General features: G+C 44.3%; 1 protein-coding gene across 2 annotated transcripts in view; it reads left to right on the top strand.

The window, feature by feature from the left end:
- LOC138261138 (uncharacterized) overlaps nt 1–26,952 on the top strand; it is a 295,522-nt gene that overhangs the window by 223,445 nt on the left and 45,125 nt on the right. For both annotated transcript variants that reach the window (XM_069209818.1, XM_069209819.1), the window contains exons 15-16: nt 1,132–1,212; nt 7,897–8,004. In XM_069209818.1, the coding sequence (XP_069065919.1) occupies nt 1,132–1,212; nt 7,897–8,004 (189 nt within the window). The remainder of the gene's footprint in view (nt 1–1,131; nt 1,213–7,896; nt 8,005–26,952) is intronic.

The following is a 26,952-nucleotide window of genomic DNA, read 5'->3' as shown; positions in this document are numbered from 1 at the left end:
TTCTCTGCTACCAGCACATCATTATCTCCATCATAAACTTAATACTAAGCAACATTTTATATACAGTCATGACACTTGATGTCTAGCTCTGATAAGCGGTCATTGGCTGCCCTTCAAGTCCTCAATCTTCTTCAAAACTTGATTCTTCCGTCACTTTTTTCCCACGTCTCCAGTAAGATCAAATATTTCTTCCCCCAATTAAAAAATACGGAATGCAGATGGTAGCTGAAAAAAAACCCATCTAGGATTGAACTAGCCTCAGTCTGAGAGTACTACTCTGGATCTCTCTAAATGCTTGAGTTACCATGTAGAGACTCCCTCGGTCAGAAAAGACACCTACACACCTCAGCAGCAAAATCAAACACTATGTCCCAGCATTCGCTATTTGCTTTATTATCAAATGTATTCTACTTCCACAGAATGCAATTTCAAAGCAGTATTCTCTACATCACAACCTTAGTGAACATTTTCTTTCTACCAAGTCAAACTTAACCTTAATTATGGTACTGCCTCCTACTCTAATCAAACAATTCATTATCTTCCTACAGGTAAGTGTTCTGAGGGGTGCCTTGGCGCCTAAAAGAATTGAAAAACATGACAATGTACTCTACGGGGTGAAGGTCAGGTAGAGGATTCCTCTCTGTAATTAGTGCCTATTTTAAGCTCATGTGTGCAGAGTAAAAAAGTGAGCCCAAATGTATCTACAATCATTGAGCTTGAAGTCAGGAACATAAAACAGGGAATTGTAAGGAAGAAAGAAGTAATGTTTGAGAATTTTGCATTGCCTATGTCCTGAATACATTATGGAGGTTTAAGACAGCTGTTGTCTTTTAGGGAAACTTTTTGTGTGTCCTTTTGCCTGTCTCAGGCAAAGGTAGACTTCAAGTCAGTAAGCCCACAACCTTCTATGATGGCATATTCTACATGGCTATAAAACTGACTGATGTGATTTCACGACTGAATAACTATTAAAGTACTCATTTGACAAGTGTAATGAAACATTGGTGTAATGGCCTTCTTAAGACTTGGCTTGGCAATGATGTAAAATAATTCTACTTGAACATTGAGTTTATAATATTGGATACCGTTCTTTATGTACTTAACTATACAAGTTCTCTCTTACTCCTCTAGAGTGTAATGGATATAGCATTTCCCATCCTGGAAGAACTGCGACGGCAGACTCACGTTAATCTTCCTCAGTCTTTTTCTGTGGTAAGTCCTGTTTAATTTCCAACCCCAAAAGCATAGTTTTCTATGTAAGTTTCACATCTGATGCATATGCGAGCCCTACCATATCTTTTTTTTTTTTACCCAAAGTTGTAAATATTTGACTTAAAGATCTATCCTACAGAACAAATGTCTCATACAAGTACTTGCATGGATGAATACAAACTCCCTTACGTCAGATAGGGGTAAGACTGAGGTGTTGTTGGTGAGCAACCATCCCCATCTTTGGGATCCTCATCTGTGGCTAGAGGTGATGGGTGCTAGTCCAATCCCCATTCCAGTTGTCAAGAACCTGGGAGTCTGGCTTGATAATGAATTATCCATGGGCCACCAAATTACAAAGGTCGCTCTCACTTGTTTTGGCGTCCTAAAATGGCAAAAAAAAATTCTAGGCTGTCTTTCTGTCTCTGCCCAAAGAAAGGTAATCCAAGCTTTAGTTATTTCCAGGTTAGATTATGGGACTATTCGTTATCTAGGTGTCAAGAAAAGCCTAATCAGGCATTTGCAAATTATGCAAAATGCAGCGGCTAGATTGCTACTGCATCCTAGAAAGTTCTACCCCTGTGCCTGTGTACTATGCGAACTTCATTGGTTCCCAATTGAGCGCTGCATTGATTTCAAAGCAGTGTCATATGTCTACAAATGCCTTTCCAGTTCCGTCCCGAACTTTCTGAGATCATCGGTATTACCATATATACCCAATCTGCCTTTGCGCTTAAGTAACTTTGACCTTGCTCTAGTCTCCAGAATCAGGAAGGCCCGGCTAGGAGGGAGAGCATTTCCCTTTTTAGGCTCAAAGCTTTGGAATTCTCCCCTTGGAGGGGGCAAAGAGAATCACCCTACCAAGAAAGGTACCCTCATGGAACCTTTAGGAAGCCGGGCTTTTGCAGGTTGTCCTCCCCACTTTTTGCCCCCATTTGAACTGCTATATGCTGTTTTTCGACTCTGACAGAGCAATAAAACCTGCTAACCAAGCTCCAATGTTCTTCCTGAAAAAATAAAAAACATACTTGTAGCCCAATTGGCAAGCACTTTAGCAACTCTGTAAGCCCTTCGTAAATGGTACCCCTGGTACCTAGGGCACTGAAGCCTGCTAACCAGGTTCCAGTGTTCTTCCCCTACAAATGAAATGCATAATTGTAACCCAGTTGGAAAGCTCTTTAACACCTCTGTGCTTCGAATAGTTTCTTACCTGTAGGTGTAGTTTTACACCTTGAAGAGTTTTCTGGTTCACATGGTGTGCATTATTCCACCATCTAGAGGTTGGGCCTGGAATTCTCCAGCTTTCTAGTCCTTCCTTTGTTTTTTGTTTTTGTTTTTTATTGTTGGGAGTTGACAGATCTGCCTATTTGGTGCTTCCTGTGATGTCGTACTCCCTCCTCCAGAAGCTCCCACCATTGGTGGCCATCTTCAGATTCTTTTTTTTCCCTCTCTTTAACCATCTACATGGTGGAGGTGGGCAGGTCACTTGTGAATCTACATACAGGTAAGACATTTTTCATTTTACAGCAAGACTCTTTTCTGGATTCACATGCTCTGCATCAATTTTGTAGCAGTTTTGTTAGATTTGCGGTATTTGGGTTGAAGATGGACTTAAATTTGTAAACGGATGTTTTAACACCTTTTTTCCCCCACCTGAGCTTTCTTGTCTATGAAATAGTGTTTTTTGAACATGTGTAAAGATGACCGCTTTGTTGCCATACATATATCCTGTAACGGTGTATTTGCTAGAAAGGCAATGGTTGCTCCTTTCTTCCTTGTTGAGTGGCCTTTGGGGTTGAGTTCAGTTTCTCCCCTACACCTGTGTGACATAGTTGTATAGTTTGTGAGATGCACCTGGCAATTGTGCCCTTAGTTACCAGTTTCCCCATATTGTTGTCTGCAAAGGAGACAAATAGTTTTTTTGTTTTGTTTTCCTTCTTGGCTTTGTTCTTTCAATGTATGACATTACGGCATGACTTGTGTCCAGTGTAAGGCTCCCTTTGCTCGATTTTTTGGGTTCTGGAAAAAACTTGGAATTTGTATTGTTTGATTTATGTGGAAGTGTGAACCTATTTTGGGTAAAAAATGTGGATCTATACTCATGACAATCTGTCATTGTGAATCTGCAAATGTGGCTCTTGAATTGTGAATGCTTGTATTTCAGTCACCCTGCGGTGAGAGGTTATGGCCACTAGAAATGCTGTTTTTAGAGTGAGCATCTTTAATGTGGCTGTTAAAAATGGGTCTCTAGTTGGCGGTCAGTTTACAACCTGTCCAAGTAGGGACACTCACTTTAGTCAGGGTAAGAGGGGTACACAGCTACTCACCCCCTTGGTAGCTTGGCACAAGCGATCAGGCTTATCTTGGAGGCAATGTATAAAGTATTTGCACCAACACATACAGTAACATAGTGAAGACACCAGTTTAGAAAAATATTTATCTAAATCACACAAGTCCAAAACGACAAAAATCCAACACACAAGCAAAGATATGAAATTTTAAAGTAAAAAGAGTCTTAATCCATAGAAATCAATGAATGCGTTGTTTTAGCACAAAATACCTGGTGTGCATCAAAAACAAAGCCGCAGGGGTGAGTATGCGTAGGAAAAGCAAGCAATGAGTCTTTTCCGTACACACAAGTGAGGCCGTGTGTCAAGTCTTTCTCCATTGGATAATTCTTTCCTTGCAGGGAAAAGATGCATCGCTTTCCGGAATCGAAGCCTGGGGTCAGTGCAGTGATGTTGAAGATTTTGACACCCCAGGACGATGCGTGGAAAATCCAGACATACAGCAGCAACGAATCCACGCTGAACTGGAGATACGTTGATTTCACCAGCGCTACGTCTATTTTTCGGCCGCTGTGCAGGCGCTGTGTTGATTTTTTTTTTTTTGCCGCTTGGCTCCGGTGCGTGGATTTTCACTTTGGGTTCACCAGCTTCTCATTTCAAGTATCCAGGGACTGGATGTGCCACCACCTGGTAGGGTGGGGGTCTCAGTAAGAGAGCCCAGGTGATGGCAGATGATGTCTTTCATGGCCCCGAGACTTCAGAACAGGGGGCAAGCTCTGTCCAAGCCCTTGGAGAAATTTCACAAGCAGAATTTTCAGAAAGCAAAGTCCAGTCCTTTCTCCCTTAAGGTCAGCAGGCCAGCACAGCAAAGCAGCAGGCAAAGTGGCAGGTCCTTCTCAAGCATCAAGCTCGTCTCCTTGGCAGAGGTTTCTCTTGATCAAGATGTAATCTAAAAGTCTGGGGTTTTGGGTCCACTACCTATACTCAGTTTCTGCCTTTGAAGTAGGCAAACTTCAAAGGGAAGTCTTTGTATAGCACAAGACGCTTCCTCTTCCCTGCCCTGTCCCAGACACACACTAGGGGGATGGAGAATGTATTGTGAGTGTACAGGCACAGCCTTTTTAAGTGCAGGTGACCGCTCCTCCCTCCCACTCTAGCCCAGGAAATGCAGGACACACCTCAGCTCCCTTTGTGTTGCTGTCTACAGTCAATTCACAAACAGCTGAACTGTCAGTCTGACACAGACGTGGATTCAGCAGCCAAGCTGAGGCACACAATGCTTAAGCAAAAAATGCCCACTTTCTAAAAGTGCCATTTTCAAACAGACAGTCCAAAACCTAACATTACCAAAATAAGTATTTTTAAATTGAGTTCAGAGACCCTAACCTCCAGATCTTTATCTTCTACACTTAAAAGATATTTCAAGGCAATCCCCTTGTTAACGTATGGGAGGGTTAGGACTTGCAATATTGAAAAACGAATTTGGCAGTATTTTACTACCAGGGCATGTAAAACACATCAGTATATGTCCTACCTTTTAAATACACTGCACCCTGCCCATGGGGCTTGCTTGGGCCTACCCTAGGGGTGACTTACATGTAGTAAAGGGGAAGGTTTTGGCCTGGTAAGTGGGTACACTTGTAAGGTTGAAATAGCAGTAGTTTAAAACTGCACACACACAGACACTTCAGTGGCAGGTCTGAGACATGTTTGCAGGGCTACACATGTGGGTGGCACAATCAGTGTTGCCAGGCCCACTAGTAACATTCGATTTACAGGCCCTGGGAAAATCTAGCGCCCTTTACTAGGGACTCACTAGTAAATCAAATATGACAATCATGAATAAACCAATTACCAATATCATTTAGACAGAGAGCACTGGCACTTTAGCAGTGGTAAAGTATCCAGAGTATCAAAACCAGCAAAAACGAATTACAGCACAGGATCCAAAGACAGGAGGTCAGAAGCAAAAAGTACAGGGAAACCACACCAAGGGCTGCTGGGCCTAAAAGTGGCTTTGTGCAAAGGCGCAAAGGGTGGCTTTATTAACTGGGTCAGCCCCACACTTAGGTCCTGTAAGAAGCTGGCAATCTATGTAGTATACAGAATGTAAGGGAACACTATACAGATAATCCTGATGACCATTATTGGTTTAGAGGGGTTAAAGTAATGACCCTAAATGCTCTCTTTTGTGGTAGTGTGGGCAAGCAGTTTCTGCGTATCAGAAGCACTGAGTCAATAAATGAGACACACACTCAAGTAGAAACTCTAGGCCAATTTAGAAAAATAACAGACCAGATTTTTATCTTACTTTAGACACCAAGATCTTCAAGATCAAGTAAGTACTGTTTGCAATAGCAATATTTGAACATTCAGAAAAAACAGCTGTCAGAATTGAGGCACGAGCCTAGAACGCGGTAATGTTATCATATGGAGAAAACATTTACTGCACAGGGTCACTTGCAATCAAGTTACAGGACTTTCCATCTGGACTTAAGGTAAGTAGGGGCCAAGGTCTTCAGAACCACCAGCAGATTCAGGTTACCTGCCCGGGTGTGTTCAGTTGCAGAGGTGCTCCTAGTGGTATTAGCCTCGGACACAATGTATTAAAGTCAACAGGAGCAGTACCTGGAAGAAAAGGGCTGCAAGTGGGGACTGGGTGACCAGTTCAGCTGAACTCATAGGAGGGCTCAGGTCTTGAGGTTCTCTGGGCCAAGTGGCACCGTCGCTTGGCTTGGACTCCTGCCGTGGGGCTCATGTGCCGAGGTTTTTTGTCCAGCGGGTCACTGGTGTTAGAGGCTCTCACTTCTTGGGGTCGACCTAGTGATGGGAGAAACCGAGACAGCATTCTTGTCGGCGATGGTGTCCGACTGGGACACTAACCAAGCCTTTGTGCTTGCAACTGGCTGGGGTACTCCGTGTATTAGGTACAGGGAGGCTCCAGGTAGGATCAGCATCTCAAAGACAGGCTAGGTCGACTGGGCTGCACTCCTGACACTCCGGATCCTCTTCCTGGCAAGATGCTTCCTCAGTGGACCAGATGGTCAGTAAAACGGAGAACTGGCTGTAGGAAACTGAGCTTCTTTGTAGGTATCCCCTACTTTTTGCCCTTTTTAGAACTACTAGATGCTGATTTTTCAACTCTGAGAGTGCATTGGGCCTACTATTCAGACCTCAGTGCCAGTGTTATTTCCCTAAAACAAGGTTGCCCAATTGTTTAGTGCACAGGACTTTAGCACCCCTGTAAGTCCCTAGTAATTGTACCCCTGGTACCTAGGGCATGGGTACTAAATAGGGCTCTTAAGGGCTGTAGCATGTACAATGGCACCCTGAGGGACCTACACCCAAACTGCACTCAGGCCTGCACCCTGACACACAGTGGGGGATGGCAGGCTGAGCAAAAACTCAACATGGCGTACTCATTGTGTGCCATGTCAAAGTCACTGCATGCGTTACACATAAGTCCGCCCTACAGCAGGCCTTGAGAGCCCTAAGGAAGGGTGTGTTATAATGAATGAGCAGGTACACCCCTGTGATGTCTAGCTCTATTACTAGATATTGCAAATGGTCTGAGACTGGGACTGTCTCCGATCCTCAAGAAGAATGAGAGACACACACTGAGGAGCCGCACTAGTTTCGTGCTGCAGCGCCACCTAGCAGGTGGCGAACCACACCGCACCGGTACTCCTGTTTTCTCAGAACCACGCAGAGCGCTCCTGCGGCTAGCAATAGAAAGGGAATCTAAAAAGCAAAGAATTAGCCATGTAAAGCAACATAAGCAATACCAAAAGTGTCACATATCACTGACATCAGACTTGGAAAGAGAAGGCAGAAGCACTCATCTCTGGCTGCCAAACAGTGAAGAAAAGAGGCTAAATGGCAACTGAAGATGGATTTTATTGGACTCTGTTATGATTGTTTGTTCATGCCCCAAAACCTTTTGGGAGTGTTAGTTTTCTTTTTGTACAAGCTTAAAAATGACTGCTGTTCAAACTTTAAATCAGCGAAGTACGATTAAAAGCATAATCCTCTCCTCCGGTCCTGACATAGAATCTATTATTTCGGAATCCAGCAGAACTTACTGGTTAGTATTACCTTTTTTTCCCCAATGCTAACTTTAGATAGGGCAGTCTTACACAGTAACCCTTTGCATATCTCTTCTATTTCTTCAGAGTGCCAAAACCACTTTTGATGTGTCCTCATTGCTGCCTGGCACACAGAGTAAAATGCTCTTTATAATGGTCTTTGCTACTAAGAGTCATAAATCTACTGGCCAGTGGACAGAATGAGGTGTGCTATGCTTGAACCCTGATCATTTACACTGTATATTGTTGTTTACTCACTCAGAATGGCAAAGATGCTGATTGTATTTTTTTTCTTTTTATCTTTATTCAATAAGATGCCCAATGAGGCAGAGCTGATTCTCATCGTCCGAGCCTTTGCTCAAAAGTTGTTATTTGACCCTAAACCACCAGCATCTGTTTTGAGCATCATTTTGGCTTTTGGGGTAAGTAGTGTTTCTCAAATTCATGTCATATTTGTGTGGAATGTCAGAGTAATTGTTAAAACTTGTAAAATAATTGGGGCAATAAATTCTATCTGCATATCCTGTCAAAATTAGGATCATGATTTCCTTAAATTTTAGGACCTTTGTGTACCCCTAAAAGTTTCTTCCAAAATCAACACACACCCATACCGCGCTCCCTCTCCTCATACTGACTCAGGTTGGACAGTCAGGACTGCACATAGTTAGTTATTGGCTTTGTACATGAGTTATCTGAATGCAAAGGCCATTTTTGAATCCACCTCAGCTAAGAATGTGTTTGGTCTTAAGGGCAACTGTTTTGCAGTAATAACAATAATGATAATAGTATGTTCGATGACATATGTCGCTGCAGATACACATGTTGAGCACAGTCCGCTGCCTGGTGTTGGGCTCGGAGTATTACAAGTTGTTTTTCTTTGAAGAAGTCTTTTTTGGTCACGGGACCGAAGGACTCCTCCCTCTTCGGCTCCATTGCGCATGGGCGTCGCCTCCATCTTAGATTGTTTTTTTCCGCTGTCGGGTTCGGACGTGTTCCTTTTCGCTCCGTGTTTCGGTTCGGAAAGTTAGTCAGAATCTCGGAAGAAAGCGTCGGTATTGTTCTGTTCGGTATCGGGATAGTTAGGTACATCGACACCGATCATCGGAAGACTTTGGGGTAGCTTCGATCCCCCATCGGGGCTTGGTCGGCCCGACCGCGTGTGACGCCGAAGCCGATGGAACGGACCCCGTTCCGTTTCTGCCCAAAATGTCACTGTAAGTATCCTTATACAGATCAGCACTTGGTCTGTAACTTGTGCTTGTCCCCCGAGCACAAGGAGGATACCTGTGAGGCCTGTCGAGCCTTCCGGTCCAGAAAAACACTCCGGGACCGAAGAGCCAGGCGTCTACAAATGGCGTCCACGCCGACAAAACAACGTTTCGACGACGAAGAGGAAACCTTCTCGGTTCCGGACTCAGAATCCGGAGACTCCGACGTCGAACAACAACAACAAACAGTGAGTAAGACGTCGAAAATAAAGACCATCGAAAAAACAAAAGCCCAGGGGACGCCACTGCCAACAGGCCATGGCTCGACCCATAAAACCGGCGACCCGTCGAAGGCGCCGAAAAAGGGCACGCCCATAGCGAAGACACCCGTCTCCGGTCGCGGGACCGCCATGGAGCAACCTCGGAGCCGAGATAGCGGCTCCGAGAAGCAAAAACAAGATGCCGGCACCGAAAAACATCGGCACCGAGACACACTGCCGAAAGCCACAAAAATTCAGTCGGTACCGAAGCCAAAAAAAGATTCTCTCTCGGCGCCGAAAAGTTCCACACCTCCTTCCTACACAGAGGAACAAGGAATAAGTGGCCAGATGCACAGATTTGGACAAGAGCTCCAAAGTGTAGAATCAGACTACACACAAAAAGAGACTGTACATCCAACAAGACACAGGGAAGATATCAACCCTTCCCCCAATAATGAGAAAAAGAAGGATCGGATTTCTCAAGGATGACGCACAACCACAAGCCAAAGTGGTTAAAAAAGTCACGCCTCCGCCCTCTCCACCACAACAGGCATCGCCGGCACAAACTCCGCCACAAATGCACTCACCAGCGCAAACTACTATAAGTCAAGATAATCAGGATCAAGACGCTTGGGACTTATACGACACCCCAGTGCCGGACAATGATCCCGATTCATACCCCACAAAGCCGTCACCGCCAGAGGACAGTACCTCATACTCGCAACTGGTGGCTAAGGCAGCAGAATTCCACAATGTCCAACTGCATTCCGATCCTATAGAGGATGATTTTTTATTTAACACCCTCTCGGCTACACATAGCCAATATCAATGTCTCCCAATGCTACCAGGGATGTTACGGCACGCAAAACAAATTTTTGAAGAGCCCGTAAAATCAAGAGCCATCACCCCAAGGGTGGATAAGAAATATAAACCACCACCCACAGACCCAGTGTTTATTACTTCGCAGTTACCACCTGACTCCGTAGTAGTAGGGGCAGCTCGCAAAAGAGCAAATTCCCATACATCTGGCGACGCCCCACCTCTGGACAAAGAAAGCCGAAAATTTGATGCGGCAGGAAAAAGAGTCGCATCACAGGCAGCCAACCAATGGCGCATCGCAAATTCTCAAGCGCTGCTAGCCCGATATGACCGCGCACACTGGGATGAGATGCAACTTCTCATAGACCATCTTCCCCAGGAATACCAAAAAAGGGCGCAGCAAATAGTTGAAGAGGGACAAACGATCTCGAACAATCAAATCCGCTCTTCAATGGACGCAGCCGATACTGCAGCAAGAACAGTCAACACTGCTGTCACCATAAGGAGACACGCATGGCTCCACACTTCAGGGTTCAAACCTGAAATCCAGCAGGCTGTCCTTAATATGCCCTTCAACGAAAAACAACTTTTTGGCCTTGAAGTGGACACAGCCATTGAAAAACTTAAAAAGGACACAGACACGGCCAAAGCCATGGGCGCACTCTACTCCCCGCAGAGCAGAGGCTCTTTTAGAAAAACTCCATTTAGAGGGGGGTTTCGTGGCCAACCCACAGACACCACCAGCCAACAAACAAGAACCACACCCTATCAGGGTTCATTCCAAAGGGGAGGTTTCAGGGGATATAGAGGGGGTCAATTCCCAAGGAGTAGGGGAAAATTCCAAACTCCAAAAACACCTCCACCTAAACAGTGACTTTCAACTCACACAACCCCTTCACTCAACACCAGTGGGGGGAAGACTAAGCCAATTCTACCAATCTTGGCAGCAGATTACAACAGACAATTGGGTACTAGCAATAATCCAACATGGCTATTGCATAGAATTCCACAAATTCCCACCAAACATCCCTCCAAAAACACGCAAAATGTCACTACAACATTTAGAACTTTTAGGACTAGAAGTTCAAGCACTACTGCAAAAGGATGCAATAGAATTAGTACCAGTACAACAAAAAAATACAGGAGTTTACTCCCTGTACTTTCTAATTCCAAAAAAAGACAAAACATTAAGACCAATATTAGATCTCAGGATACTAAATACCTACATCATATCGGACCACTTTCACATGGTCACACTACAAGACATCATTCCACTGCTCAAACAGCAAGATTACATGACCACATTAGACCTAAAAGATGCGTACTTTCATATACCGATACATCCTTCTCACAGAAAGTACCTAAGGTTCGTATTCAAAGGAATACATTACCAATTCAAGGTGTTGCCATTCGGAATAACAACTGCACCAAGAGTATCCACAAAATGTCTAGCAGTAGTAGCAGCACATATCAGGAGACAACAAATACATGTGTTTCCTTACCTAGACGATTGGCTAATCAAGACCAACACAGTAAGAAAGTGCACAAACAACACCACATATGTCATACAAACCCTTCACAAACTGGGTTTCTCCATCAACTATACAAAGTCACACCTCGAACCGTGTCAGACACAACAATATCTAGGGGCAACCATCAACACATCAAAAGGAATTGCCACTCCAAGTCCACAAAGAGTTCAAGCATTCCACAAGGTAATAAGTGCTATGTTTCCAAACCAAAAGATACAAGCAAAATTTGTGCTAAAACTTCTAGGCATGATGTCATCATGCATAGCCATTGTCCCAAACGCAAGACTACACATGCGACCCTTACAACAGTGCCTAGCATCACAATGGTCACAAGCACAGGGTCAACTTCTAGATCTGGTGTTGGTAGACCGCCAAACATACCTCTCGCTTCTATGGTGGAACAGCAACAATTTAAACAAAGGGCGGACATTTCAGGACCCAGTGCCTCAATACGTTAGAACAACAGATGCTTCCATGACAGGGTGGGGAGCACACCTCAATCACCACAGCATTCAAGGACAATGGGACGTACACCAAACAAAATTTCATATAAATTACCTAGAACTGTTAGCAGTATTTCTAGCGTTTAAAAGCCTTTCAACCCATAATAACACACAAATACATTCTTGTCAAAACAGACAACATGACAACAATGTATTATTTAAACAAACAAGGAGGAACACACTCAACACAATTGTGTCTCCTAACACAAAAAATATGGCAGTGGGCGATTCACAACCGCATTCGCCTAATAGCACAATTTATTCCAGGGATCCAAAACCAACTAGCAGACAACCTTTCGCGAGATCACCAACAAGTCCACGAATGGGAAATTCACCCCCAAGTTCTGAACAATTACTTTCAAATTTGGGGAACACCCCAGATAGATTTGTTCGCGACAAAAGAAAACGCAAAATGCCAAAACTTCGCATCCAGGTACCCACACCGCGAATCACAAGGCAATGCTCTATGGATGAGTTGGTCAGGGATATTTGCATACGCTTTTCCCCCTCTCCCTCTCCTTCCATATCTAGTAAACAAATTGAGTCAAAACCAACTCAAACTCATACTGATAGCACCCACATGGGCAAGACAACCTTGGTATACAACTCTACTAGACCTTTCACTAGTACCGCATGTCAAACTACCCAACAGACCAGATCTGTTAACACAACACAAACAACAGATCAGGCATCCAAACCCAGCATCATTGAATCTAGCAATTTGGCTCCTGAAATCCTAGAATTCGGGCACTTAGACCTCACACAAGAATGTATGGAGGTCATAAAACAAGCTAGAAAAGCTTCCACTAGACACTGCTATGCATCTAAGTGGAAAAGATTTGTTTGCTACTGCCATACCAATCAAATCCAACCATTGCATGCCTCTACAAAGGACATAGTGGGATACTTACTACATTTGCAAAAAGCAACCCTCGCTTTTTCATCTATAAAAATACACCTCGCAGCAATATCTGCTTACCTACAAACTACTCATTCATCGTCTCTATTTAGAATACCAGTTATTAAAGCATTCATGGAAGGGCTAAAAAGAATTATACCACCAAGAACACCACCAGTTCCTTCATGGAACCTTAACATCGTCTTAACAAGACTCATGGGTCCACCTTTTGAACCCATTCATTCCTGTGAAATGCAATATTTAACGTGGAAAGTCGCATTTCTCATTGCAATCACATCCCTCAGAAGAGTAAGTGAAATACAGGCATTTACCATACAAGAACCATTTATTCAAATACACAAAAATAAAATAGTTCTAAGAACAAATCCAAAATTTCTACCAAAAGTAATCTCACCATTCCATTTAAATCAAACAGTAGAATTACCAGTGTTCTTCCCACAGCCAGATTCCGTGGCTGAAAGGGCACTACATACATTAGACATCAAAAGAGCACTAATGTACTACATTGACAGAACAAAGTTAATCAGGAAAACAAAACAACTGTTCATAGCTTTTCAAAAACCACACATAGGAAATCCAATCTCTAAACAAGGCATTGCTAGATGGATAGTCAGATGTATTCAAACATGCTATCTTAAAGCCAAGAGAGAATTGCCTATTACACCAAAGGCACACTCAACCAGAAAGAAAGGTGCTACAATGGCCTTTCTAGGAAACATTCCTATGAGCGAAATATGTAAGGCTGCAACCTGGTCTACGCCTCATACATTTACTAAACACTACTGTGTAGATGTACTAAATGCACAACAAGCTACAGTGGGCCAAGCTGTACTAAGAACATTATTCCAAACTACTTCAACTCCTACAGGCTAAACCACCGCTTTTAGGGGAGGTAACTGCTTTATAGTCTATGCTCAACATGTGTATCTGCAGCGACATATGCCATCGAACTGAAAATGTCACTTACCCAGTGTACATCTGTTCGTGGCATTAGTCGCTGCAGATTCACATGTGCCCTCCCGCCTCCCCGGGAAGCCTGTAGCCGTTTAGAAGTAAATCTTAAATCTTAAACATTTGTACATTTGTAAATAATTATTATAAACTTTTTATGTACATACGTATTCACTCCATTGCATGGGCACTATTTATAGCAAACAACTCCAGCCTCACCCTCTGCGGGGAAAACAATCTAAGATGGAGTCGACGCCCATGCGCAATGGAGCCGAAGAGGGAGGAGTCCTTCGGTCCCGTGACCAAAAAAGACATCTTCGAAGAAAAACAACTTGTAATACTCTGAGCCCAACACCAGGCAGCGGACTGTGCTCAACATGTGAATCTGCAGCGACTAATGCCACGAACAGATGTACACTGGGTAAGTGACATTTTCATTATACAGCCTATATTGTACATTAATTGCTTTACAGCAGCCATAAAGTGTATTACTCGGGGAAAATTTTCATCCCAACTCAGGGCTACTTGTTTCATAGTCTTTAAAAGCAAGAAAGCTTTATTTCTGTAGCAAAATTACAATCAATTGTATGTGGGTTACACACAAACCACAACAAAAAGCTCTTACCTTTCAAATATTCACTCTGCACAAAATATGTTATTGTTCCTTATCCATTCCTATTTGCTATAGTTTAATTTCTACACTGATGATACTCAGCACTTTGGTATGATTGATGGCAGTCAACAGGCAGTGCTTGTCTTTAATAATCAACCATGGATGTAGCCTAGTCGACTTGAACTGAACACACAGAAAATAGAAATCTACTTGTTCGATGGCATCTGTCGCTGTAGATACACATGGTATGCATGAGCTCGCCATCTGGTGTTGGGTCGGAGTGTTACAAGTTGTTTTTCTTCGAAGAAGTGTTTTCGAGTCACGGGACCGAGTGACTCCACCTTCTGTGCTCATTGCGCATGGGCGTCGACTCCATCTTCGATTGTTTTCTTTCCGCCATCGGGTTCGGACGTGTTCCTGTCGCTCCGAGTTTCGGAACGGAAAGTTAGCTGAAGACGGAAGATTTTCGACGGTATCGTTGCGATCCGGTTAGAGATAGACACATACGACGACGCGTTCAACATCGAAGCGCCTCGGTGCCCTTCGGGGTAGATTTCGGCACCCCGTCGGGGCCTAGTCGGCCCGACCGCGTGGAGGACAACGCCGATGGATCGGACCCCGTTTCGATTCTGCCCCGAATGCCACAACAAGTATCCTTATACGGACCTACACTCGGTCTGTAATCTGTGCCTGTCACCCGAGCACAGCGAAGAATCCTGTGAGGCCTGTCGGGCGTTCCGGTCCCGAAAAACTCTGCGCGACCGTCGAGCGAGAAGACTCCAGATGGCGTCCACGCCAAAAGAGCGTCCACAGTTCGAGACAGAAGAGGAACAGGAGGAATCCTTTTCCATCCAGGATTCAGACTCCGACGAGCTACACTCTACAAGAACCGTGAGTAAGACGTCGAGATCAAACCTTAAAAAAGGAAAGAAGGCCCAGGGGACGCCACTGCCAACCGGCCATGGCTCCACCCAAATTCTCGGTGACCAACAATCGGCACCGAAAAAGGCCCATTCAGTGTCGAGATCGTCCGACTTCGGTCGAGACACCGGCACGCAGCCTCCTCGGGACCGAGAGAGTGCTAAACAGAAGCATCGACACCGAGAGTTCGGTGTCGACACCGATCGACGCCGAGACAGTGGCGCCGAAGACCATAGAGGCCAAGAATTTTCGGCACAGAAAAAGAGGAAGGTTACCTCGGAGCCGAAAAAACAATCGACAGGGCTTTCGGAGCCGAAAAAAGCGACATCAGACCCTGTTTCTGGCTCCTATACCGAAGAGCATTCTATGTCTTCTCAAATGAAGAAACATAGATTTGAACAAGAACTGCAATCCACTGACGTGGATCACACGCAAAAGCGTATCTTTATTCAGCAGGGGACTGGGAAGATCAGTACCCTCCCACCTGTCAAACGAAAGAGAACGCTTCAGTTTACTCCTCAGCAACAAACAACACAAAAGGTAACACCTCCTCCCTCGCCTCCACCTGTAACTCCGGCTTCGCCAACTTACACCCCGTCACATTCGCCAGCTCACACCGCCATGAGCCACGACGACCAAGATCAGGATGCGTGGGACTTGTACGACGCACCAGTGTCTGATAACAGCCCAGACACATACCCAACTAGGCCATCACCACCGGAAGACAGCACAGCCTACTCGCAAGTGGTGGCTAGAGCAGCTCTATTCCATAATGTGGAACTACACTCGGAACAAGTAGAGGATGATTTTTTATTTAACACCCTCTCCTCAACCCACAGCTCCTACCAAAGCCTGCCGATGCTCCCAGGCATGCTACGCCATGCAAAGGACATTTTCAAGGAGCCAGTTAAAAGTAGGGCAGTGACGCCTAGGGTGGACAAAAAGTATAAGGCGCCTCCTACGGACCCTGTCTTCATCACCTCTCAGCTGCCACCAGACTCTGTGGTGGTAGGGGCTGCCAGAAAACGGGCAAACTCACACACTTCTGGGGATGCACCTCCCCCAGATAAAGAAAGTAGGAAGTTCGATGCAGCCGGGAAGAGGGTTGCTGTCCAAGCAGCAAACCAGTGGCGCATCGCAAATTCACAAGCGCTGCTAGCGCGATACGACAGAGCCCACTGGGATGAGATGCAGCATCTCATTGAACATCTCCCAAAAGATCTGCAAAAAAGAGCAAAACAGGTTGTTGAGGAGGGTCAAAACATTTCCAACAATCAAATACGCTCCTCCATGGATGCAGCAGACACGGCCGCAAGAACCATTAATACGTCGGTTACCATCCGTAGGCACGCATGGCTCAGAACGTCTGGATTCAAGCCAGAAATTCAACAGGCAGTGCTTAACATGCCAGTAAACGAGAAACTTCTGTTCGGTCCGGAGGTCGACACAGCTATAGAAAAGCTCAAGAAGGACACTGACACTGCCAAGGCCATGGGCGCACTCTACTCCCCGCAGAGCAGAGGATCTTATAACACCTTCCGCAAAACACCTTTTAGAGGAGGGTTTCGGGGTCAGGCCACACAAGCTAGCACCTCACAGTCCGCACCGCCCACCTACCAGGGACAGTACAGGGGAGGTTTTCGGGGCCAGTATAGAGGGGGGCAATTCCCTAGGAATAGGGGAAGATTTCAAAGCCCCAAAACCACTACCAACAAGCAGTGACTCACATGTCACACACCCCTCCCACACAACACCAGTGGGGGGGAGGATACGTCAATATTACGAAGCATGGGACAAAATAACTACAGACACATGGGTCCTAGCAATTATCCAGCATGGTTATTGCATAGAATTCCTGCAATTCCCTCCAGACATACCACCAAAATCACAAAATTTAACAAAATACCATTCACAGCTTCTAGAGATAGAAGTTCAAGCACTACTGCAAAAAAATGCAATAGAATTAGTACCAAGCACACAAATAAACACAGGAGTTTATTCACTGTACTTCTTGATACCAAAAAAGGACGAAACACTGAGACCAATTCTAGACCTCAGAGTAGTAAACACATTCATCAAATCAGACCACTTTCACATGGTCACACTACAAGAAGTGTAACCATTGCTCAAAAAACACGACTACATGACAACCCTAGACCTCAAGGACGCATATTTCCATATACCAATACATCAATCACACAGGAAATATCTAAGGTTTGTATTCAAAGGAATACATTACCAATTCAAAGTATTGCCTTTTGGTTTAACAACCGCTCCAAGAGTATTCACAAAATGCCTAGCAGTAGTCGCTGCACACATCAGAAGGCAGCAAATACATGTGTTCCCGTATCTAGACGACTGGCTAATCAAAACCAGTTCGCTCACACAATGCTCAAACCACACAAATCAAGTCATACAAACCCTCTACAAACTAGGGTTCACCGTCAACTTTGCAAAATCAAACATTCTGCCAAGCAAAGTACAGCAATATCTAGGAGCCATAATAGACACGACAAAAGGAGTAGCAACGCCAACTCCACAAAGGATCCACAATTTCAACAGGGTCATTCAACACATGTCTCCAAACCAAACAATACAAGCAAGAACAATACTACAGCTCCTAGGCATGATGTCCTCATGCATAGCCATTGTCCCAAACGCAAGACTGCACATGAGGCCCTTACAACAGTGCCTAGCCTCACAGTGGTCTCAAGCACAGGGTCACCTTCTAGATCTGGTGTTGCTAGACCGCCAAACTTACCTCTCGCTTCTATGGTGGAACAGTATAAATTTAAACATAGGGCGGCCTTTCCAAGACCCAGTGCCAGAGTACGTAATAACAACAGATGCTTCCATGACAGGGTGGGGAGCACATCTCAATCAACACAACATAAGAGGACAATGGAACATATATCAAACAAAACTGCATATAAATCATCTAGAATTATTAGCAGTTTTTCAAGCACTAAAAGCTTTCCAACCAATCATAACCCACAAATACATCCTTGTCAAAACAGACAACATGACAACGATGTATTATCTAAACAAACAAGGAGGAACACATTCAACGCAGTTAAGCTTGTTAGCTCAAAAAATATGGAAGTGGGCAATCCACCATCAGATTGGTCTAATAGCACAGTTTATTCCGGGGATCCAGAATCAGCTGGCAGACAATCTCTCTCGAGATCACCAGCAAGTCCACGAATGGGAAATCCACCCACAGATTCTGTACACCTACTTCACACTCTGGGGAACACCACAAATAGACTTATTTGCAACAAAAGAGAACGCAAAATGCCAAAACTTCGCGTCCAGATACCCACACAAGCAATCCCAAGGCAATGCCCTATGGATGAACTGGTCAGGAATATTTGCTTACGCTTTTCCTCCTCTCCCTCTCCTTCCTTACCTAGTAAACAAATTGAGTCAAAACAAACTCAAACTCATTTTAATAGCACCAACTTGGGCAAGACAACCCTGGTACACAACACTGCTAGATCTGTCTGTAGTACCACACATCAAACTGCCCAACAAACCAGATCTGTTAACGCAACACAACCAACAGATCAGACACCCGGACCCAGCATCGCTGAATCTAGCAATCTGGCTCCTGAAATCCTAGAATTCGGACACTTGCAACTTAGCCAAGAGTGTATGGAAGTCATAAAGCAGGCCAGAAGGCCATCCACTAGACACTGCTACGCAAGTAAGTGGAAAAGATTTGTTTGGTACTGCCATCATAATCAGATACAACCGCTAGATGCAACTCCAAAACATATAGTAAATTACTTGCTCCATTTACAAAAAGCAAAGCTAGCCTTCTCTTCTATTAAAATACACCTTGCAGCAATATCTGCATACCTGCAAACTACCTATTCAACTTCCTTGTATAGGATACCAGTTATCAAAGCATTTATAGAAGGGCTTAAAAGAATTATACCACCAAGAACACCACCTGTTCCTTCATGGAACCTAAACGTGGTTCTAACAAGACTCATGGGCCCACCTTTCGAACCCATGCACTCTTGCGGAATACAATTCCTAACCTGGAAAGTTGCCTTTCTCATCGCCATTACATCTCTAAGAAGAGTAAGTGAAATTCAAGCGTTCACAACACAAGAGCCTTTTATACAAATACATAAAAATAAGGTCGTCCTACGACCTAATCCAAAATTTTTACCAAAAGTTATTTCACCATTCCATCTAAATCAAACGGTAGAACTACCAGTATTTTTCCCACAGCCAGATTCTGTGGCTGAAAGAGCACTACATACATTAGATGTCAAAAGAGCATTAATGTACTACATTGACAGAACAAAGAACATCAGAAAAACTAAACAGCTATTTATTGCATTCCAAAAACCTCATGCAGGTAACCCAATATCAAAACAAGGTATAGCCAGATGGATAGTTAAATGCATCCAAATCTGCTACCTTAAAGCAAAAAGACAACTGCCCATTACTCCCAGGGCACATTCAACAAGGAAAAAAGGTGCTTCAATGGCCTTTTTAGGAAACATCCCAATGCAGGAAATATGTAAGGCAGCCACTTGGTCTACGCCTCACACATTCACCAAACACTACTGTATAGATGTGCTATCCGCACAACAAGCTACAGTAGGTCAAGCTGTATTAAGAACTCTATTTCAGACAACTTCTACTCCTACAGGCTAAACCACCGCTTATGGGGAACTAACTGCTTACTAGTCTATGCATACCATGTGTATCTACAGCGACAGATGCCATCGAACTGAAAATGTCACTTACCCAGTGTACATCTGTTCGTGGCATCAGTCGCTGAGATTCACATGGACCCACCCACCTCCCCGGAAGCCTGTAGCAGTTCAGAAGTTACCTTCAATTTTGTACATTTGTATATATTACTTAATCCTTTAATAGGTACATACTTACATTTTTCATTGCGCGGGCACTATTACTATAGTACAACTCCTACCTCACCCTCTGCGGGGAAAACAATCGAAGATGGAGTCGACGCCCATGCGCAATGAGCACAGAAGGTGGAGTCACTCGGTCCCGTGACTCGAAAACACTTCTTCGAAGAAAAACAACTTGTAACACTCCGACCCAACACCAGATGGCGAGCTCATGCATACCATGTGAATCTCAGCGACTGATGCCACGAACAGATGTACACTGGGTAAGTGACATTTTCATTCTACCACAAACCAATCAACAATAGTAATAGTGGCTGTCCAGCTTTCTCCCCTCCTGAAGTCATATGCACCTTTGGTTAAAATGCCCTTTATGCATTGTAAGTTGAATTGATTCTCCTGGTCAGCAACTGATTGTAGATCTTTTTTTAGCTACACAAATTGATCAAGTCTTCCAATTAATTCCAGTGTCAAAGGAAGTTTAGGGCCTCATTTAGAGTTTAGCACAGTGAGAGGAACCCGTAAACCAGTGGTCCTTACACCCAGCCAAACATGTGGTTCCCCATCTTCTATTTAGAGATGGGTGAATAGTGTTGACGGAACCTCTGCTAGCAGTAACCCATCAGTTCATCTGGTACAGGATTGTTGGATCAAAATAGTTGTGTTCCTGCTCTGTTGAAGTGGAAACAGGCAAGGAAAATATTTATTGGTCCACAAACACAGGAAAAAAAGCTCCCTATGTGTCAGTCGTTTACGGTTTGTTCAGTGAAAACAAACTCTTGCTGTGGGAGTTAGTTTTCTCCAAACAAAACAGTTTGCAGAATGGCAGCTTTAAATATGGTGCCTGCTAAATGAATATTCAGGCTTGTGAAGGGAGATGTCATGACAGTGGCTCCTTTTACACATAGAGCTCCCCCCCGGCAGGCTTTCGCAGTATGATAGATGGGTCTTTGCCATGATGGTGGAGGTCCTAGCACCTACTCCCATGCAGACCTCCAGGTTCTAAGCAAGACTGTTAATTCTAAGAGTAAATGTGAATGTGTATACAGATTACACATGAGATTTTAACTAAGATTGCACAATTTGAGAAAGGATTACTGGTATATGTCTCAGAATCTGGGCTGTTTTAGATCCTTCATGCATGTAAATCTCTTTTTGTATGGTCACCCCCCTAAAGTTATGGAGTGATGATGCTGGTTTTTCGACTCTGAGTATGGACTGAGGCCTGCTAACCAGACCTCTGTGCTTGTGCCCTGACCTTAAATTGTGCATGATTGATTGGGTTATGCCCAATTGGTATAGGCAAACTTACTTTTAAGTCCCTAGTATATGGTACTCAGGTACCCAAGACCTGTAGGTTGGAGGGTCATCCCAGGGATTGCAACACTGATCATGCTACCCTTGTGTGAAAGAATTAAAATATTGCTCCTAGCCTGCCACTGCAGACTGGAAGGACAGTTTTGAACAGCTAACTCGACGTCGCCATTTAACGGCATGGCAAAGCCAAGACTTCCCTTTTTATTAGTCATAAGTCACCCCTAAAGCAGGTCCAACGAGGCCTTCTGTATATTCTAAAGTAGAGCATGTTTTTTTTTTTACATGTTTCAACAATAAAAAGCAGCTATTGTGATTTTTACTTTGGAAAAAGGCTAGTAGCCTCAATGGCGAGTGCAGAGTGGCAGGCTGCCACAACAGCCCTACTAATGTCTGACCTGGAATACTGAAGTTGATACTGTACAGCAGCGGTTCTTAACTTTTGACTTCTGTGTATCCCAACTCAATCATTACTGGAATCTGAGAACCCACGCTTGAGACATTATTGGCAGTTGGGGACCCCAGCCTAACCATCAAAACAAAACTTAAAAATATAAAATCAAGTATACACCAAATAAATCGTCAAAGATTGAAGTGAATTATGTTAATTTAAAGATAATGATTTTAATATTTATTTTTGTAAAAACAGTCACAGATCCCCTAAGTAGGTCTTGCGGACCCCCAGGGGTCCTGGGAGGTAAGACCCACTGCTGTAAGATATCAAATAACTTGTTAAGATAAATGTAAAATTAATGTAATTTGTTGCGGTATGCAACATATCGAAGTTGCCATTTTGTTGAACTATATCGCCAGTGCCCATCCATGACCGAGGTTTCTCCTTGAGACAGCTTTCTGTCCTCCTGGGGTAACGTTCAAACAACTCTGAGGAAAAAAAACAATAGCAGCCTGCGTAGTTGATAGGTGCTACCTAGCAGCATACCATGTGGATGTTGGCCCAAAGGGCGATCTTCAGAGGTGAAGCGGACTTTGAAGAGCAAATGAGGAGCTCTTGGGCAAGGGGCTGCCTTATTGGGATAAAAGTGCCTGTAAATTCCTGAAGACTGCTTCCTCCAAGGTAACTGTATCTGAGGACCTTACTGGTCTCCCTGACTGGCTCACTGCAGAGTTGGTCGCCTAAAAGTAACTGTAACTGAATTGATACTTACCAAGGTTTTTCTTGAAAAAGTTTCCAAGTGTCAAATTTGTTGAATTTGCCCCCGCGCTTGTTCAAGGTTAAGTGAAAAAGACCGTATTTACTATACATTGTAGTTGATATAGCTCCGGAAGACTCTGGTGGATCTTTTTCATTGTGGCATCTAAAATACATAAAAATACACTTGATTTTCATAATTGGTGCGGATTTCATGAGTGTCTCGTGAATTTCTTCAGTTGTTTTGTTGCCGTTTGTTGGAAGCTGGCTCTGTATATACTGTACCAAAGGTAGGCATAGTGTGCACAGTCCAGTGGATCCCCAGAGGCTTTACAGAGGCTAAAGTAGATTATACTAATGCTCTCTTTTGTGGTAGTGTGGTAAAGGCGTTATTCTTATCAGAGGGTAGTGCTAAGCATTTGTTGTACACGCAGTGTCAAAGTATATTTTTTGATACATAAAACATTGGCCTTAAGTTAGTCATTGAGTGAGTGCCTCATTTCTTGACAGTCTGGAGCAACATTGCTGCTGGTTACTACAAGCTCCAGGCTTACCATAGTTTGTTACATCAGGGACTGTCTTTTACCCTGATGCTTGAACAAGTGGCTGACCTCTTAGCCACCTTCTGTTATACTTTGTAATATAGAGACACACGCTGTTGTGTTTTTCTGAATTAGACTTCGCTTACCTAACTAGCCTTGAAAAAGTCACCTGTTTTGACGAAACACGTGTTTGCTGTGATTGTCGAGCGATATGCCTCTTGCTACATTGATGTCCATATCTAAAAATAAATGGGACCTACTACAACCAAACCCATCTGGATGACTTGTTGATTATGAACTATTTTGGAGTGCTGTGGTATCTTTAAAAATGTATATATGGTGTTTCCCGGGAACACTATATTATGCTTTTGGGTAGTGGAGCATATTCCACCGCTTAGCACCGTGCTCTACCCTACTTTGGACTACCTTCAACACGAACTATCATTGATTGTATTCCCATAACGCTTAGGAAGTGCACCCATTTTACCACCACTACCCATACCTTTCTCTGTATACTACCTTGGACCTTGCCTCATACTCACCTTAAGCCCAGGAGAAAAGGCCCCGTAAGTCTCTGACAAGTGCCCAAATGCAGTACATGTCTCCGCCCCAAATAGGAAAACATTACCACTCCAGAAATTGCACTGTGTAACTTTTGAAACCTACAAAAATTCATAGCTCAAAAAATACTTAACCGATTCTAATGATCCTGGTATGTAAATTCATATAAAAGTGTTATTTTTTATGAATTGGTTTCTGATTTCTTTGAGTGTGTGTCACTTACTGCCTTTTTGTGTGCAACACATGCTTAGCATGGTAAGCCTACCTACTCACACACACTACCACAAAAACAGCAGTCAGGTTATCTTTTTTTGCCTCTGTCAGCCAAATGGGGTTTGCCTGGACTCTTTACCCAGTGTACCTCGTTTTGGTCCACTGTATAAAGAGCCAGCTTACTACAGTTCTGATGAGATTTATGAAGGTACTAGGTGCGGGGGACACCACTTCTGGTTCCTGGAATCACTTCACTGGCTCTTCTGCCCCCTAGAAACCTTTGTTGGAAGGACAGGGGGGCATACACCGCTCTCCAGGATTCCTGGCTTGGGTTCCATCCACCTAAAGCCCCGAGGCAACATGCAGGTTGTCTTCTCAGAGAACAGATCAATACTGGGTGCCTCAACCTCAAAGACTGGGTCATCCTTACCATGTGTTTCTGTCACCTACACTCATGGTACCCAACGGTCCATGCTTGGACTATCTTCACAAAACATTATTCTATTTCATAGCCTGATTGTGAGGATGTGTCACTTTTGTTGCTACTTGAAAAGCGGCACAAGCCGTCAAGACCATCTTTGCTTGAAGATGTAACTTTATATGGCTATCTTGTCAAATAACCTTCTGATGACTGGTCTTTCCAACTGCAGTTTCAGAATTGACCACTTGTGATCTTGTCACATCACCTAAAATAATGTGCGCTTATGCCAGGTTTCCTACTTTATAGATAATAAACCATTTGAGGCATGTGTGGCTGTAAATACACAAGCTTTGCATACTCCAACCTTCTAGTTTTGGGCCCAGATATGTGCAAGTTTTTTTCCTTCGATGAAGTCTTTCGAATCGCGCCTTAAAGTGACTCCTTCCCTTGGTGATAATGCACATGGTATCAACTCCATTGTTAGACTGTTTTCCTGCTTGCGGGTGAGAATGGAGTGTGAGTAAGCATCAGTAAAGAGATGTGCATGCATATGAAATTGTAAGAATTCTTTCAAGTAATGAGTTAAAGTGATTCCCCATTTGGATGGTAATGCGCATGGGCATCAACTCCATTGTTAGATTGTCTTCTTTGTGCCGACAGGTTTGGATGTGTATTACTGCGCTCCAGTATGAGACCATTTCAGACTCCTTTTGGTTCATAATCACCCCCTTTGCCCTTGTCAGTATTGTTCTCGATTGCGTTGCCACCTTTATGTATCAACAGATAGAAAAACATTGCTCTTTGGTTCAAAATGCTTCAGCCTTTGCGCCTATCTTCCATCTCATCAGCCTTGACTTAGAGGCTGATGGAACTGACTCCACTACACTTCTTTCCCATGTGCCACACAAAGTGTCTGAGGAATGACCTTCATCGGGTTTGCAACCTGTGCTTGTCTCCCGATCACAGTGCAGAGAACTGCAAGGCCTGCCATTCGTTTCAGGAATGAAGGGCGCGTAGCAAGGAGATGCAGAGCAGGGAGTTTGAGAAAACATCCAACATCTTCGGGCAATAGGATGTCGAGGAAGAGCCCCACGAGGCCTTTTTCGTCCAAGATTTCGACTCCAAATCCGATCTATTGATCTATCTCCAAATGCAAGATTTGCCACCAGGTGAGCTTACCGTGAGTTCAGACGCTCTTGTTCTGCCCCCCAAAAGACTCTTGGTTCCGACCAAACATGCGGCTCCCGGGCCACCATCGCCAACAGGCCATGGTAGGAACGGACCATCTGCTTTGGACGCTCCACCCTCTGGGTTGGCACCGAAAGCAAAGCCATTGACTTACGCTCCGAGCCGACCATATTCGGTGCCAAGCCAACCCTCTGCTTCCTTGGCTCCGAATACTTCGGCACTGACCACCTCGGCTCCAACAACTTTGGCTCCAAAGTCAAAATCCCTTTGGGCACCGTAAACCTCCACACCAGCACTGAAACATGCTCCATGCCACTCCTCAAGTCAATGCTGGAACTGCTGGATCCACGACAAAAACAATTGCACATACAGCGTCTGACTGGCCATATTCTAGCAAAGACTTTGGTGTCAACGCCTCCCCCACCACAGTGCCAACTATTCTTTGCTGAAGTTATAGATTTGCCAGTGCCTCCCAAAAAGGAGGACGACAAGGGTATCCTCCCCCTGCATCCTCCTCTACCTGCTTCTCCACTACCACCTCCACCCCCCATTCCGCCACCAACCCCTTCACTTCCTCATTCCCAGGGCAATCCCTTAAACATTACACCACAGGATCCCTACATTCTTTTACAGGCCATTTTGGGAGGGTGGATGATTTATAGTGCACCACAGCCCACAGATCCTTGGGCCAAATATGAAGTTGATTCCCCAAGGGATACCGACCCAGGTCCGTATCCGGCCAAACCATCACCCCTTGACTCATCAGCATACCACCAGGTCCCTCTAGACAAAGATCCTATTGAAGATGACTTCCTCTTCCAGACACTATCTAGCACACGGAGTTCCTCCCAATAACTCCCTTTGCTGAAGGGCATGTTGCATCACACAGACAATATTTTTAAAGACCTTCTTCACTCCATGGGTCAACAAGAAGTACAAAGCTGCACCCTCAGACCCTCTCTACATTAGAGTGCAACTACCCCCGACTCTTTGGCTGTGTCTAATGCACGGAAATGTGCAAATTCTCAAACCACAGCTCACACTCCACTTCCTGACAAGGAGTCAGCTAATTTGTGCTTTGGGGAAACGAATAGCGGCACAGGCTGCTAATCACGGGCCAGATGCCAAATCTGTTGACTAGGTACCATCGCACCCACTGGGACGAGATGGAGGAACTCCTCTAGTATTTCCTGGATGAGCATAAAAAAGAGGTCAGGAAATAGTTCAAGTGGGCAAGCTTATTTCCAACAATTCCATCAGGTGTGCCCTAGACCCAGTTGATATGGCCACTCAAGGCATTAAAACAAGTGCATTGCTGCGCAGACATGCTTGGCTACGGATCTCTGGTTTCAAGCCAGAAGTA

The sequence above is a fragment of the Pleurodeles waltl genome, chromosome 10 (assembly GCF_031143425.1).
Source record: "Pleurodeles waltl isolate 20211129_DDA chromosome 10, aPleWal1.hap1.20221129, whole genome shotgun sequence".
Classification (NCBI taxonomy): domain Eukaryota; kingdom Metazoa; phylum Chordata; class Amphibia; order Caudata; family Salamandridae; genus Pleurodeles; species Pleurodeles waltl.
This window is presented reverse-complemented; position numbering and strand designations above follow the sequence as displayed.